General features: G+C 40.5%; 1 protein-coding gene across 1 annotated transcript in view; it reads right to left on the reverse strand.

The window, feature by feature from the left end:
• SORD (sorbitol dehydrogenase) overlaps positions 1–14992 on the reverse strand; it is a 288944-nt gene that overhangs the window by 228476 nt on the left and 45476 nt on the right. The window contains exons 4-5 of the mRNA XM_086959185.1: positions 13368–13527; positions 3871–3989 (exon numbers count right to left, since the gene is read on the reverse strand). Coding sequence (XP_086815311.1) covers positions 3871–3989; positions 13368–13527 — 279 coding nt within the window. The remainder of the gene's footprint in view (positions 1–3870; positions 3990–13367; positions 13528–14992) is intronic.

Consider the following 14992-nt stretch of genomic DNA (forward strand, 5'->3'; position numbering starts at 1 on the left):
TAGGTATCCCCTGGGTGTTTTGTGATTCTTTTGGTATCTGGAAAGGTCCTGAGGAAGGTGGCCTTACTACCTTTTGCATGCCACCGAAACGCGTGTCTACCTAGATTGTTCAGATCCTGTTGAACATATTCATCTCACCTGCTCGTGGAGACCTTGCAATCTATTGTCTCCCTTTTATCCAGATGTGTTTGCTTGTGAATGCTGTATGAGTCTGGATGTTTTTTTGTTTTTTTTTGTATGTGTAATTGTTCTTATCCGGGGGCTATTTGCTCAACAGTGTACTATATTTACTTTTGAGTTCCATGTAGGAATTCTGTTGACTTTTATGTATACATATATAAAAAAACAAGTTTTATAGAAAAAAGGAGAAAAAAACGACATAATTTTATTTTGTTAGTCTTGTTGATATGACTACATTGTTGTTGAGCCCACACTGAATTTAGTTCTAATTTGATGAAAGAACTATAGGTCGTGAGGGAGTTCTTGATTGTATGACTGCAACAACGTTATAAAAGGAGGCACAATCACACACCCATACATAGGAACCAGAATGAAGTTACTGACCACGGCTACCTGTAATTCAAAGAATGTAAATTACCTCCTCAAGTGTACCTGTGGTTTGGCCTACATAGGTAAAACCGAACGAGAAATCAAAACTTGATTGATTGAACATAAGAGCAATATCCGCACTACAAACGCAAAGTCTACAGTGGCAATACATTATCCCCAAACATGCATATAACGTCAGCCAATTGAGATTTACTGTACTGGAGTCTGTTCAAATTAAGGAGGGTGTTGACAACAAGAAAAACTTACTTTAAAGTGAGATACACTTGATTAAGGGGCTTTATACCTTCATCCCTAAGGTACTCAATGACTGCATAGAGTATCATAGTTATTTATAAGCAAACTGTCATGTACTACTAGTCCACCAGGTTCACAATACTAGACACACAAGCACAGAGATGGTTTCCCCCTTAAGTGGATACTGAATTACTTAGAGATGTTTCATCTTCATTTCATTATTTATTTACATTATTATTTTTCCTTTCATATGTTGAATTAAATCTAATCAATGCATATCATTGAATTGTTTCCTTTTTTTATGTGTGATTAGAGGTGTACAGATCACTTTAAGGGTATACACACAGTTTATACTTTTACACCACAAAGTTTTATAATCCAGAGTTCAGACTTCCTTCACACAATGCGAGCCCCGCCAAGGATGCTTGAATCATGTCAAAGGATTCAATTATCGATTGTGTACAATGGGTCGCTGCCAAGTTTTTCTTATGCTCAGAAACACACATGTAAGTTGTGAGTTCTTCAATATCGGAAATTACTCCACTCACTAAACAGTTGGGAATGACCATATTTACCCACCCAAAGAAAGATAAACTCTGACTGCAGTCTTATAACTTTATAGCACAACATTTTGTTTTACCAACACGAAGATACACAAGCTTGTCTGTTTTCAAACATATGATAAATTCTCTTAATGGCATGTACCATTTATTAATGGCATTGTTCATTTCACTTATTGTAGTGTAATCAAATTTACAGTCCTTCTACCATGTTTACCTCACTAACACACATACTTAATGACAGCCAAGACGGTGGCCATTATAGATGTCACCTGAGATGTATCGCGGTGCACACAAGCACATATCATGGTAAGTGCATGAAGGGGTATTCTGCATTTTTAACCTCACTATGAGCTTTTTGAGTATCAAGGCATGGTTTTCACTATACCCGTTTATTGCATGTGCATGAACAGGTGCCTTATAAACTATGCAGGATGCTTTATGCCGATTACATTTCCAAGTTGATCACAATCACACAAGTCAGCACTATCACAGGGGTCATTTGTTTGCCTTCTTCGATCTACCAAGCACACATACTAGTGGCTTTTTAATTTCTTACAGCCACATAGTAAAGAGTATACAGATAGATTCACATAGGGACTTCACTGTGTACAATAGTCAACTTGACTGCAGGACAAATGAAATAAATTATTCACAGACTGTGGCTTCACTAAGCTCATATGTATGTACCAATTTGTCTTAGGTTTATGAACTCCATTTCTTTTCACATTTAGGACAAAACAAACCCCTGATGAAGGGCACAACCCAAAATGCATCAGGATAATTGATCCACTGAGAGAATGAATTAAAGGCACATAAAACTGTGACCACGTATGATGTTTGCTCGTGCTCGTCATTTACCTGTAAATTAAGTTTGGAATGTTTAATGTTTTCAATTGAATTAAATTTGATATACCAGTATCTATATTAAGGAATATTCAATTTTTGAAGAAACAACTGGAATAATTGTCTAAAATCAGGGACTAAAGTAGTATACGAAGAGGACTCCTCTCCCAGCCAGGGAGGGTGTAACTGAGTTCAGGCTTGATAAATATAACATGGAATGTATCAGCCACCAGGCAGGATTTTTTGTATTTTAATTTATCTGTGTTTTAACAGACAATGTAATTTAACACTCCATCAAATAGGAGTTATAGATTTATCTAGAACAGTTTCGGGTTATTATAGAGCCATTTCACAGGATTCAAGGCTGTTATGTATTTTTTTGTTCATTTACATTGATTATAACAACATATTTTATAGATATATGCTGTAAAACTGTGTCCCACTGGTTATTGTCTTCCTTTTGCGAGGTATTATTTTATTTATGGTATATGTATGTGTATATGCATTTATATTACCTGTGCTTTTTTAAACCACTGATTTGTGGCTTCTATATCCCCTTTGTGAAAGGCCAGAGGTGGTCCAAACTTGTCAGGCGGAAAACGTTTTGCACCAATATCAATGAATTAAGTAATTTTATTCCTTCACTGTGGCGGAGTGTCTTTCAACAAAGATTGGATCTTAGCCTGAACTGAGCTAACCTGGGGGACTGCCCTTAGGAGTAATAAATAGTTGCACTCTTTTTGTGGGGTTTAGATTTGAAAGCAAGTAGATATTTCTATTTTGGAAACACTGTCATCAGTGCAAATTGAGCTTGCACCTTATTGTATTTCCTTATAGTACTTACCCTAACAATAAAAGCTTAGCATTACTGAATCATACATACAACATCTCAGATGCATGTGTTACTTAATCAGCAAAGGATTCGTCATTGTCTTTACTGTCATGTGGAACTGTAAACTGACAGCCCATTGCCATGTGCACCAGAAGGCGGGAGCCTATTTCTCCAGTGCCCAAAATAAAAATAGTACTAGAAAAATGTACACATTCTGTGAATTCTTTTTTCTATTTCAAAGTCATATGTGCATGTTTTTGCATGAAGAAAATCAGAGGTGGCAGTGCAAATGTACTTGCTAATTTATTTTCTCTTCCAAGGGAAATCTATTCCCTTACACCCCTTCAATTTTGGGGAGCGTCACAATCCACCCTAGAAAATGTTGACAGGATGTCCTTCTCTTGATAGGGATGAATCTCCATTAATAATAAAAATGAGTCCTAAAATGATCTGTAAATAGTCACAAGCTTGAAGGTTTTCAGGAATACCCATTTCCCACCTACAAACTTACGTTTTTCACACGGAAAAATGTGCGTAAGTAAAATAGTTTACAGGTTCAAAACCAACTTTTCTGAATTCAAAACGTGGATTTGCACTCGTACATAAAGCCGTTTACTCATATAGGCTTGCCTAAGACCACAAGTAGCTTTAGAAATGGGGCTTTTACTTTTTCAAAGGACGTAAAAGAGTGAACATTTATTTACAATCCAAAACAGAATATAATCAGATATATGCAGTATGGTAAAATTAATTTTCCAAGATTAAAATTTTGGACCGAACGAACTGAATAATGCAGTGAGCACGCTTTTCATTTAGTTTCTGACATACCTGCTCCACAGATGAAGACCTTGCTTCCAAGAGTAACTCCAGCCCTTCGGCAAGCATGGATACCAACAGAGAGCGGTTCAATGAGAGCTCCTTCTTCAAAAGTGACATTGTCAGGGAGCCTGCAACAAAGGAGAATCAGTATAAAGGGTGCTAGGTTTTGGGCTCAAGTCCATTTGCAGCTGTTTGTGCTCACTGAATAATCACTGAACTTGATGTTGTTACTTCTTAGATCTTTGTGATGATTTGAATTTGGTGACTGATTAAACCTAAAAATTAATGGCACAGTGAAAACCAAGCGTTTCTGGTCCTAGCAAGATAAATTCAATATTTCCATCTACCCACTTATTCATTTGTGCATGTGGTCCAGGATATATTCTTCATGTTTTACAATACAGCGGCTGACTTGATAACATTGAAGACCTTGGTACCAGTTTATATAAAAACACATAGTGGCTCCTTCTAGTAAAAAAGAGGAGGGCAGGAAATGTAATCGTCCAGGGTATAGCTAAATTAATATAATATGACGTATACAGTATTTTACAGAATGCTAAATAGTTATAGTAGACAAATCAATAATATATCCAATTTAATGGTATTACCTCAGCTGGTATTTTAAAAATTGTTCAAAACTTCACACCTGCAGGCTACCTCCCCAGCACTGGTTGTCTATAGAGCCAAAACCCAAACGGTTGCACTTTATGGAGCTGAGTTACAGGGACATACAAACTCAAACTTGCTAAAATCCAAGGAGCTTACGTTTCTCAAGTCCTTGCTTAAACTCCCCCAGTCTGCTCATACTTTACCAATTACCCTAGATGCTGCTCATACCGTTACAGACAAGACCACTTCTTCATTGGATCAGACTTTGGCCCATCCCTGAACTGGATCGGTCTAGAAGGGACATTCTTGAAATTAAGAGTCTAGATCTAGATAACAGGATCAATTGGTTCGTCCACGTCAAGGAATGATCTACAAAACTAGGTCTACAGCTCCCCTGAAGGTATCACTCCGAATGAATTCTCAGACCATCTAAAGAAAGCCTATCAGAATTTCTTAGTGGTCCCGTGGCATCAATCAACTAACACGGATCCCTTATCTCTCCAACTCTTGTCTTGTAAACCTGCCCCTAAATTTGAAACTTACATTGATGAGCTCACCCCTCCTTTGGCAAAAAACCTATACATCAAATTTCTCTTTGGCATTGTGCTGTTAAGGGCCTTTACAGCCAAATGGTCTCAAGACTCTCTTCTGATGTCGGAATGCAAGTTGTGTGGGCAGAAACTTGAGGATACTGATCACTTCATTGTTCTTTTGCCCATTCTATTCACGCCCTAGCCACAAATGGATCCGTCTCTTGTGCCTCATTTTGGGTATTGATAGCTTCCTGATGGCTCGTAGGATATTTAGAACTGATCCCTCGAGGATCATAGCATTCACCATTGGTACATACATACTTGCAGCTTGGTCCATAAATTCCAGATTCCGCCCCAGTGATTCCTTGAACACATATTACATTTTCGAATTTCATTTGATTCATGTACTCCTTATCCTATATACCTATTGATAGAAACACTGACAGACTATGTGTTTTAGTTTTATGAATTTGATCTGATCTCTAATTGATAGACGAGTAATGTAGGTTCTCTTTATATCCTACTACCACCTATATATGGCATTGTTATCTTTGCAGTTCTTAGATGCCCTAACCATATTGCCTTGCTGAGGTTAGTCATCTTTACCCTTCTGCTGCCTTCAAAGTGGGATAGCCTGGCGTATGCCATGGTTGCAGGGCCTTTTATTTCTAGTGGCCAGATGACATTACTTCCCAGTTTGTCTTTATAGCAGTTAAATGTGTTTATTGGTTACTTTCCAAGCGTTGTTCAACTATCTAGATTCAATCACTATAATTGTAGGAGCATATAGCGGACCCTTAAGTGAGATTTTTGTCCTCCCCCTTTTTTACTTAAACATGCAATCCATCTTTCCCCGATGCTTTGGTCCTTACGTGTGTTAATTCACAGCAATGCTTTTATTTGTTCCATTTTCCCTATGTAACATCTCAGACACATCAGGAAAGTAACTGTATTTTTATGCCTAGTGGGTATTTTGTTGTATTATGTTTTCATCTAATTGAGGTCTGTGCTGATATACAATCCTATGCCACTATTCGCTTTATCCGGATATTATGACTCTTAATGTATTTTTATACCTGCAACTTGTGATATTCAATCATTGTGACACCCTCTGATTTACGACAGCTGCTAAGTTTGTGTATTTTGCTTTTATTATGTACTTTAACGCCCTTTTGGCAGAAATAAAGTTTTACTAAAAGTAATGGTATTCAAATAAATTCTATTAAAACTACATACACCCTGGAAGCCACACCCTGTTGTTTTGTGACCTTGTATTAAACATACAAGGTCACAAAACAACAGGGTGTGGCAAACAGTTGGACAGCGAAAAGTGTGATGGTGCAGTGATAATGTGAATTAAACGTGGAAACAGACATGAAAAGACACAATGGGTCACATCTAATAAACAATTAATGTCTCAATAATTTCAAAGGCCCATAAAACAATTGCAGGACATATTGTTTTTACAAATGTGGGCCCTGACTGCTTTCTACTGCTCTTTCAGTTGCCTGAATCAGATACATATGTAGACAATACAAGGAAATAATAGATTTGACTTTTCCAACCCAAGGTTGATTTACACAGTCTTATCATCAGGACAGAGTCAGAGGCATGATGACAAAGTATTCTTTCTTCAAGTGTAGGTTTAATGTTGTGTTGCTTCACAGGCCAGCCAACACATAGGGATTGAGACCTAAATGATACCACAGAGAAGAATTATGCCATACTCAATGAGATTTTAGTCAGACATGAAAATGACATTAAGGAGTGGAAGGCAAGAAAACTTAAGCGGGATGCGTACGACTACAAAGAGGGGAAAATCTTCACTTTTGTGAAGAAATATGATCAGTGGTTCCAGACATGAAATAAGACTGGGAAGACTAACAGACAGGAGGTAAATATCTGTTTCATCCACCTCAACCTCTTTAAATGCTCCCCTTACCAGTGACAGCGAGGCTGATAATGCTAGTACCTCTGCTGACATCAGGCAGGTTCAATCTTCTTTTTTTTTACACGAGGTACAAAGAATATGGAAGGGAAACAGGGCATAGCCCAGAAGAGTAAATCCAGACACAAGACCCACAGAGGAAAGAGATCAGGGAAAGGAGGATTACAAGAAGAAACTAAGATCAGAAGACAACAAGAATTAACAAATCGTTCCGACAAAGGGGTGGAAGTCATCCATCTATCATCCATGACACTCAACCAAGATATGGTCTCTTCTTGAAAGGGGTATGAGCTATAATCCTAAAGATGAGGGGGATATATGTAACACCAAATTTACCTCTTTAAATTTGTAAGAAACATGAAATTAAAAATGTTTTTCAGTACCAATCGAGCACCAAATAAAATAAATATGAATATTCCAACCGACTTACTATCTGATGTGTTGACTATCCATGATGTACACGATACTCATCTACTCTTATCACTGACTGACAGTGAAGACACACCACTCCGCACGGACACATTGTTACTGGAGCTAGATGTACATACTGACTACACCATTGATAGCGGTTTGAAAACTAAATCCAAATGGACACCTACCCTATCTAGTGGGAACACCATAGATATGTTCCATAAACTGCTTTTAGAGGATATGGATACATTTCACATTAAGAGGATGAGAAACAAAACAAGACATATTGGCAATCTCCTTCCAGGTGAAAGGAAAGCTCTCAAGAAGTTATCTAGAGATAATGATGTAATCATCAGAGAGGCTGACAAAGGGGGCAACGTGGTAGTAATGAACAGGGTGGACAAAAAATAATGAGATATTAACACAACTCCAAGATGTAGCTTGCTATGAACATCTCACATACAATCCTATTGGCCCCTTAACCTTGGAAAGAAACAAAAATGTAATGGAATGGCGCGATGCGGGGCTGATCAATGATGATGAACACACCTACATGAGAGTTTATCGACCTCACTATCCATGTATATACACACTCCCCAAAGTTCACAAGCACTTAACTTTCCCAACTGGGAGACCCATTGTCTCAAGAATAGGGGGTCATACTGAACGCTTGGCAGAATATGTGGATCTCTTTCTTGGACCTTTGGTCCGGAATCTTCCATCATATATAAGAGACACTCAGCACATATTGAGCATATTGGCTGATTTCACGTGGGAATATAGCATGACCCTCGTGATCCTAGATGTGGTTTCACTTTATACCAGCATCAAACCAGACTTCGGTATAAAAGCCATCTCACATTTTCTGAATAAAAGATGTGCATCGCAGTGGCAACATACTAACATGCTGTTGGGTACGATAAACTAGATTCTTGACAACAACGTATTCCTTTTCGAGAAGGATTGGTATAAACAGAAAAGAGGCGTAGCCATGGGTTCCAAATTTTCACCCAGTTTTGCTGATCTCTTTATGGGCCATTTGGAAGAAGACTGGATTTGGGGTCCAAAGTGCAATCAGTTCATCAATTCAATTATATTTTGGGGTTGTTACATCGACCACTGCCTTCTAAGATGGACAGGATCACAACTTGATGACTTCTGCTCCTATTTGAACAAGAACACATATGATATAGGCTTCATATACCATAAGAGTAACAGGAGTATCAACCTTCTTAGATATCAAAATCTTTATGAGCCAAAATGCCTTACAGACCTGCTTATTTCGTAAAGACACTGCATGTAACTTCATTCATCGTGCTCACAGCGCACATCCCATGCACCAAATCCATGCAATTCCTTTTGGTGAGTTTACCAGAGCTAGAAGAAATTGTAGTAGTGACCATGAATTTGAAAGTTGCCTCTCACCCATGAAAGCTAGATTTATACATCGAGGTTACACACATCTGAAACTCAATAAAGCTGAATCCAGAATTAGACACACATGTCGGGAAGAAACAATTCGAGACAAAATCAGCAAAACAGATGTAAGCACAGTAAGACTGATTATGGACTTCAATGATTTTAGCGGGGCATGGTCGAGGAGTTTAAATAAACATTGGAAACTGCTCACAAATGACACAGCGCTAGCACAACACATCAGTTTAAATCCACAGATCACCTACAGAAGGGGCAAAACACTCAGAACCAGATTTAGTCCAAGATACCCAAGAATACAAACTAAGGACTCATGGTTGAGATTTCGTGCCCTGGGCTTTTACAAATGTGGCCCATGTGGAATTTGTAGGTGTGCCTTTGCCCTAAAGACAACCTTCACTGGTCCAGATAGAACCTATGACATCAGACACAACATAAACTGCAATACGAAATTTGTGGTTATATGTACTAGAATGCACTTGTGGTGGTAAATATGTTGGCAGCAGAATAAGGACCCTCAGAGAAAGAATAGGTGAACATGTCAGAGCCCTCAAACAACAGGACCCTAATACTATGGCATCACACATGTGGGAATGTCCATTGCAAGGCTTACACAAAAGTTTTCATTTCTATAGAATTGACATCACTTTTCCCAGCCCAAGGGGATGGAACAGGGGGTTACGGCTAGGACGCTCTGAGGCCCTTTGGATCATGCGTTTGAATTCCTATGAACATGGTTTCAACAGCGACCGGGAGGTGCACTATTTTCTGGGAGACTAGGAGCATTCAAATTAGTTCTTGCTAAGAGGTGTCAAATTTACTGTATGACCCAATGTATTTTACTCACAATGCTCTTTTTCTATGAACTGTATGTTTAATCTCATGAGGTTTATTATATCAAATTTTTGGTCATAGTGATTCAGAACTGTAAGAATGAAATCCAACGTGGTTGACATGAGAAAGATTACAATAATCATTAATTTTCTATTGACTTCACCCTGCTCTCTGTATTCGTGCCGCTCAATCTCTATTAACTACGAGCATAAATATGTGCCATAACATGAACATGTGAGACACTACTTTTGCTATGTGAGCTCTAATTTCTGACACTAATATGTTAAGGAAAAGTGTGTCCGTAATTTCTGTTCCTTTGATTATGGTGTTCACTTCACTCCCGAAATACTGTTCACTATATAATTTGTTGAATCATCTAGATACTATGAATTATCTTGCTTCCGTAAAATTGTGTAAGAGTACATTTAAATGTGTTATTTGATATTAACCATGTTGTAGCCCCATCGATCTTTTTATAATACTGTATACTTCAGGCAGGTAGTGCCAAAACATACAATGCATGCCTAAAACGTCACTTCGTACGTAATTGCACGAGTGCTTCAGAAATTAATCTGGCGCTCTAGTTGTTTTTTGTTTTTTTTTAACTGCTTGCGGCCTTAAAATCACTTCCAGGTTATGTTTCATTGACTTCCCAGTTTGAACATGGTCTGGGACAAGAAGCTACTTGGCATACTCGCTAAAGGTAAGAGACCCAGATATGGAGGGTAGTGTGCGATATTACAGGTCTCTACTTACAAAGATTATGGGATGATATGTCATACATGCTGGTGGCATGACTCTGTGATAATCTACACTTACTCTGCTTGTCTTGTTATGCCTCTGTGATGGGCATCGACTTACCCCGGTGTCGTTTTGTATATTCCAGGTCCTAAGAATTATGTTGTAAATGTTTAATCTCCTGTTTTTTGTAACCCTTCCTTTGTGTCTTTTTCTTGTACTGTTCTAGAACCTTATGAGGTTCTTAGTAGTGTCTTCACTCAGCTACATTCCAGACTGAATAAAGTACAAGTATTACTTACAAGACATCGCTGGTTTCGTGCAATTATTCTACTTCAAATTATCACGTGCAATCTGAGGTAGGCGTACAACATGATATCACGAATAGTTGAGGAGCAGAGATTAGTGCTCTCTCACTAACCCAATCACCACCACCTGACCTAACAAGGCTAACATAGACACCTAACAACACCCACCTATACTCAATTCGGACTCACACCATAGAGGTTCACTCTCAAATGTTGCACTTTTACCGGCGTATATTTTTAAACCCTGCACTTAGGTCCTGACTGAATGTAAGCATGATTTATATGGTTTACCAGCGCACTGCACTGTCACCACAGAACAACATGGTAACTGTTATGCTTTGATAAAACACTGTCTTCTACTATACATGGTCCTATAAACCAATGTCCACGTGAAGGTTTCCCTCCATCTTGAATGATGAATAAGAACCACTATTGTACTCACCATGTCCCATCTTTGTAAGACAAAATAACATGTAAGATTTTATGTAACACATTGTGACACAAGTAATTTTATGTTCATTAGACACCCGAAGACGAAACACGTGTTGGCTGGCCTGTGAAGCAACACAACATTAAACCTACACTTGAAGAAAGTATACTTTGTCATCATTTACCAACAACGATTACTTTTTGTGTTATAACTACTTTTAAGTGTGTGCACAGGATTTTGTGTTATTTGCATAGACAGCCTTGTGTGCATAACTGAGAGCTTAGGAGTTTTCCCTCACCAGTTGCACCGCATTGACTTGTGAAATGGGGTCCAAGGGGCACTGCTGCTGTGGGGTCCATGCCCCCCTCTAAAAATGAAAAATAGGGTTCCCGGGCCATGAAATGGCTCAAAGGCGGGGAAGGGTCTACACTCCCTTCCACATTAAAAAGGTTATTGCCTTGGGGTACAGAGTTCTCGGGGTCTTGGAAAGGCTCAGTGAGTGGAGACGCACATACAATTGGTAATCTGTTTAGTTAAACGTTGAGTTATAGGCACAAACTGCAGGCGAGGGCCTATAACGAGGTAGAGGGCTTTTATCAACCAGTATAGCCCAAAGCAGAAAGGCTATAAGGCTATTAGAACATTCCACCCACTGAGGGCGGAATAATCTAAATTTAAAAGGGAGAAACAGAAATACAAATATTGGAATGTTGGAACAGAATCCCTATACCACCCATTATTATCCCTGAGCCACTGCCATCGTCTTTTAGAGAGCTACTAGCATTCCCATGTTCTAATATTATGCCAATTCTCTTCCCAACTTCTGAACAGAGCTCATCATAGCAAGTTCTGCCCTTCATTAACCACTTTAATGCCAATTAATTAACTAATTTACTAAGAGAAAAGACACAGTACACCATGTTAGGAATCATAAATGTGCATTACAGATAATACCATTGGTGCAGAGAATTAAATAATCACCAAGCAATCACTAAATAATATAATGGGTTGATTCAGGATTACTAAAATAAAACATGCGTCTACCAAACCTAGGGTAGACAGGTCCACACATCTTCCAAAAACCAGTTCACAAGCATATGCCTAAACAGAGAAAAATGTGTATAGTGATGTTCTGCCTCCAAAGTATGCAACAGTAGTGAAAAGGGCCACTTATAGTGTAGTTTTCCTGTGATTTTATTCTGAAGAACGCCTGGATGAGAATTAAGGCAAAGAAGAACGTTTGGATTTTTTATTTCATGTTTTAGCATGAAGTGGGTCTATATATCCTATGGATCACAAACGTTGCTAGTTTTCTGCTAAGGTTTTTTTAATATGCACTTTACAACGATGCACTGCACATGTACAAGAACACATTGAGTTAAGTCTTGCTGAAACAATTCACTGCCCACTTAAGGTGGTTGTTTGGCAGGGCTGGAAAATTAAGCTCACTCTATACTTAAGAATTTTTTCTTATAAGAGACCTGTGATGCGTAATGAAGTTTACAAAAACAGGGCTGCCACTTGCTATCAGCTTGTCAGGCTCTTTCAGTACTCTTTGGGAGGTTCTTACAGTACTTACCCGCCTCATAAAAAAGTCCTACTGACTGATAAATAGCGGCAACACATAGAGACCTTAAATAAGGCATTTACATAAAGTGCGGACACATAGCTGAGTATGTTGCATTGGAGATACTGAGGGGCTTTGCTATAGATCCTCCAATGCCCTCTGGTCTGTGCAGATGATGGTGTGATTTGCAAATATGGAAAATATTGGTACTAATAGAGCAAGGAATATTGGCAAGGTGAGCGAGATCCAGAAAAAGAAACCATTTCTTGCAGCAGCAACACCTGATATAAGAGTATGATGCAGTGGCCATTATAATACCCTAGCAGCCACAGACAGGACAGAACTTTGAGGAGGTCTTTGTATGATGACTACCTTCTCTGGGTCCTGAAACTGTCTCTGGTAATGGCCAGCAGGCAATGGTCTGCTCAGCACTCTAATATCTAAGGACGCTCTTCAAGGCAGAAGCGGTAGCAAGCCGGCATGACTTGATGCATTGCCATGCTAAGTGACCTTCCCTAATTTCACTCCTGTTGGCTTTCCAAGACCTAAAGGAGCCAGTGGACTGTATTTTATTTCTATACACAGGAAGAAAGCATGTCCTTCTTCACTGCTATAATGTTACACTTCTTGCAAAAGTGAGATAATTGCACAACAAACAGAACATCATTATATGTTTGGACTAAATGTAACATACTTGTAGCAGAAGTTTGCATTGTGAGTGTAAAATCTGCACAAGTTCCCATCATCAGGAGGTGTGGCACAGAAGAAGATGGTTGGTGACAAGTTGTATCGTCCAGTTTTACAGAACTCATCGGTCTCACGTGGGACGCCCGGTTCAATTGCAACTCTGTCACCTGAAAAATAGAAACATCTTCTTTTAGAGCATACGACCATGTCAGAATGTAATTCATCTTCACGTGTCAGAACGACACAACATATGTAAAGGTGGTATTCTCACTTTCTCAGAGCACTAGTGAAGGAATATGCAACTGAGTTATTGGGCCTTGGATCACCCACGGCTAATGCAACAATCAAACTTTTCACAACAGGATAGACAAACATGAAGCAACATACAAGTGACAAGATGGCAGACGAGTGGGAGCTCTCCGATTGAGCTCCATCCGCTTGGGATCCCCTATCTGGAAATATCCCTGTCAGCGGCAACCATTGACTGCAACCAACCCATTAAGAGTAACTGGTTTTGTTACAGCATCATCTGGAATCAACTAACTCTCATATCACTCAAATTATTGAACTACAAGCCACTTCCAATGCTTACCTGCCCGTGGACCCCGGACTGGACGTCGCTTTGGCCGCTACAGGGGAGACTCTTCATAGTCGATACAGGAAGACTACATGATCTCCCGCCAGAGGGCTGCTGCCTGTGGATACACATTGCGGTCCCTGGCGTCCTTCGGGCCGTTGCAGCGGGACAGTGGAGAGCAGTGGCTGCTGCTGACCATCAAGATGGCGACCCCTGGAGAGTAGCGGGGCTTGATTGCTGTGATGACGGTCTCCAGAGCGGGGCGGCTCGGCCCCTGTGTCACGGTCACGGCCTGCCCACAGAGCCTTAGAGACCTGACATTGGGTGCCCGGGGCTGGGGCATCTGCTAGTTTGAGGTGGTGGCGCGTTCACAACGTCAACTATGCCCCCAGGCTGACAAGTAGGCACACCGCTCGCGCTGAGGGGGCGAACTCTCCCTGTGCCACCGGTGAGGCACTAGAACGGGTTGGGAGTGATCACCCTGCTCCTCCCTGCGATGTGTTTGCCTGTCTGCCCGCTACGGGGCTGAATCCTTCAACACCCCGGCGGCACAAGGACAACAATGGAGCCGCCGTGCGGCAGCCTCGCAGATGGGAGACAACACGGACCAACCCGGCACAAGGGATCGTTGGGGCTGAATCCTTCACACCCCGGGGGCACCCGGAGAACGTGGCGTCCTGTTGCCACGTAGAGTTCGGCTTCCCCTCCCAACAACAACGGGGCCACCGTGTGGGAGCCCCGCAGAAGGGAGACAACACGGACGCTGAGAGGGTTGAATTCTCCCTGCACCACCATTAAAGCATTTGCGCGGGTTGAGAGTGACCATCCTGATCCTCCCCGCGATGCGTTTGCCTGTCTGCCGGCTACAGGGCTGAATCCTACACACCCTGGCGGCACAACAACAACGGAGCCGCCGTGCGGGAGCCTCGCAGATGGGAGACAACACAGACTGACCCGGCACAAGTGATCGTTGGGGCGACCCCACCCCCTGTGGAGACTCGCTTAATAACGCGGAAAATTTGTTTTGTTGCAGCCGGATGTCCAACCCCAAAGGA

This window comes from Lissotriton vulgaris, chromosome 2_2, assembly GCF_964263255.1.
Source record: "Lissotriton vulgaris chromosome 2_2, aLisVul1.2, whole genome shotgun sequence".
Classification (NCBI taxonomy): domain Eukaryota; kingdom Metazoa; phylum Chordata; class Amphibia; order Caudata; family Salamandridae; genus Lissotriton; species Lissotriton vulgaris.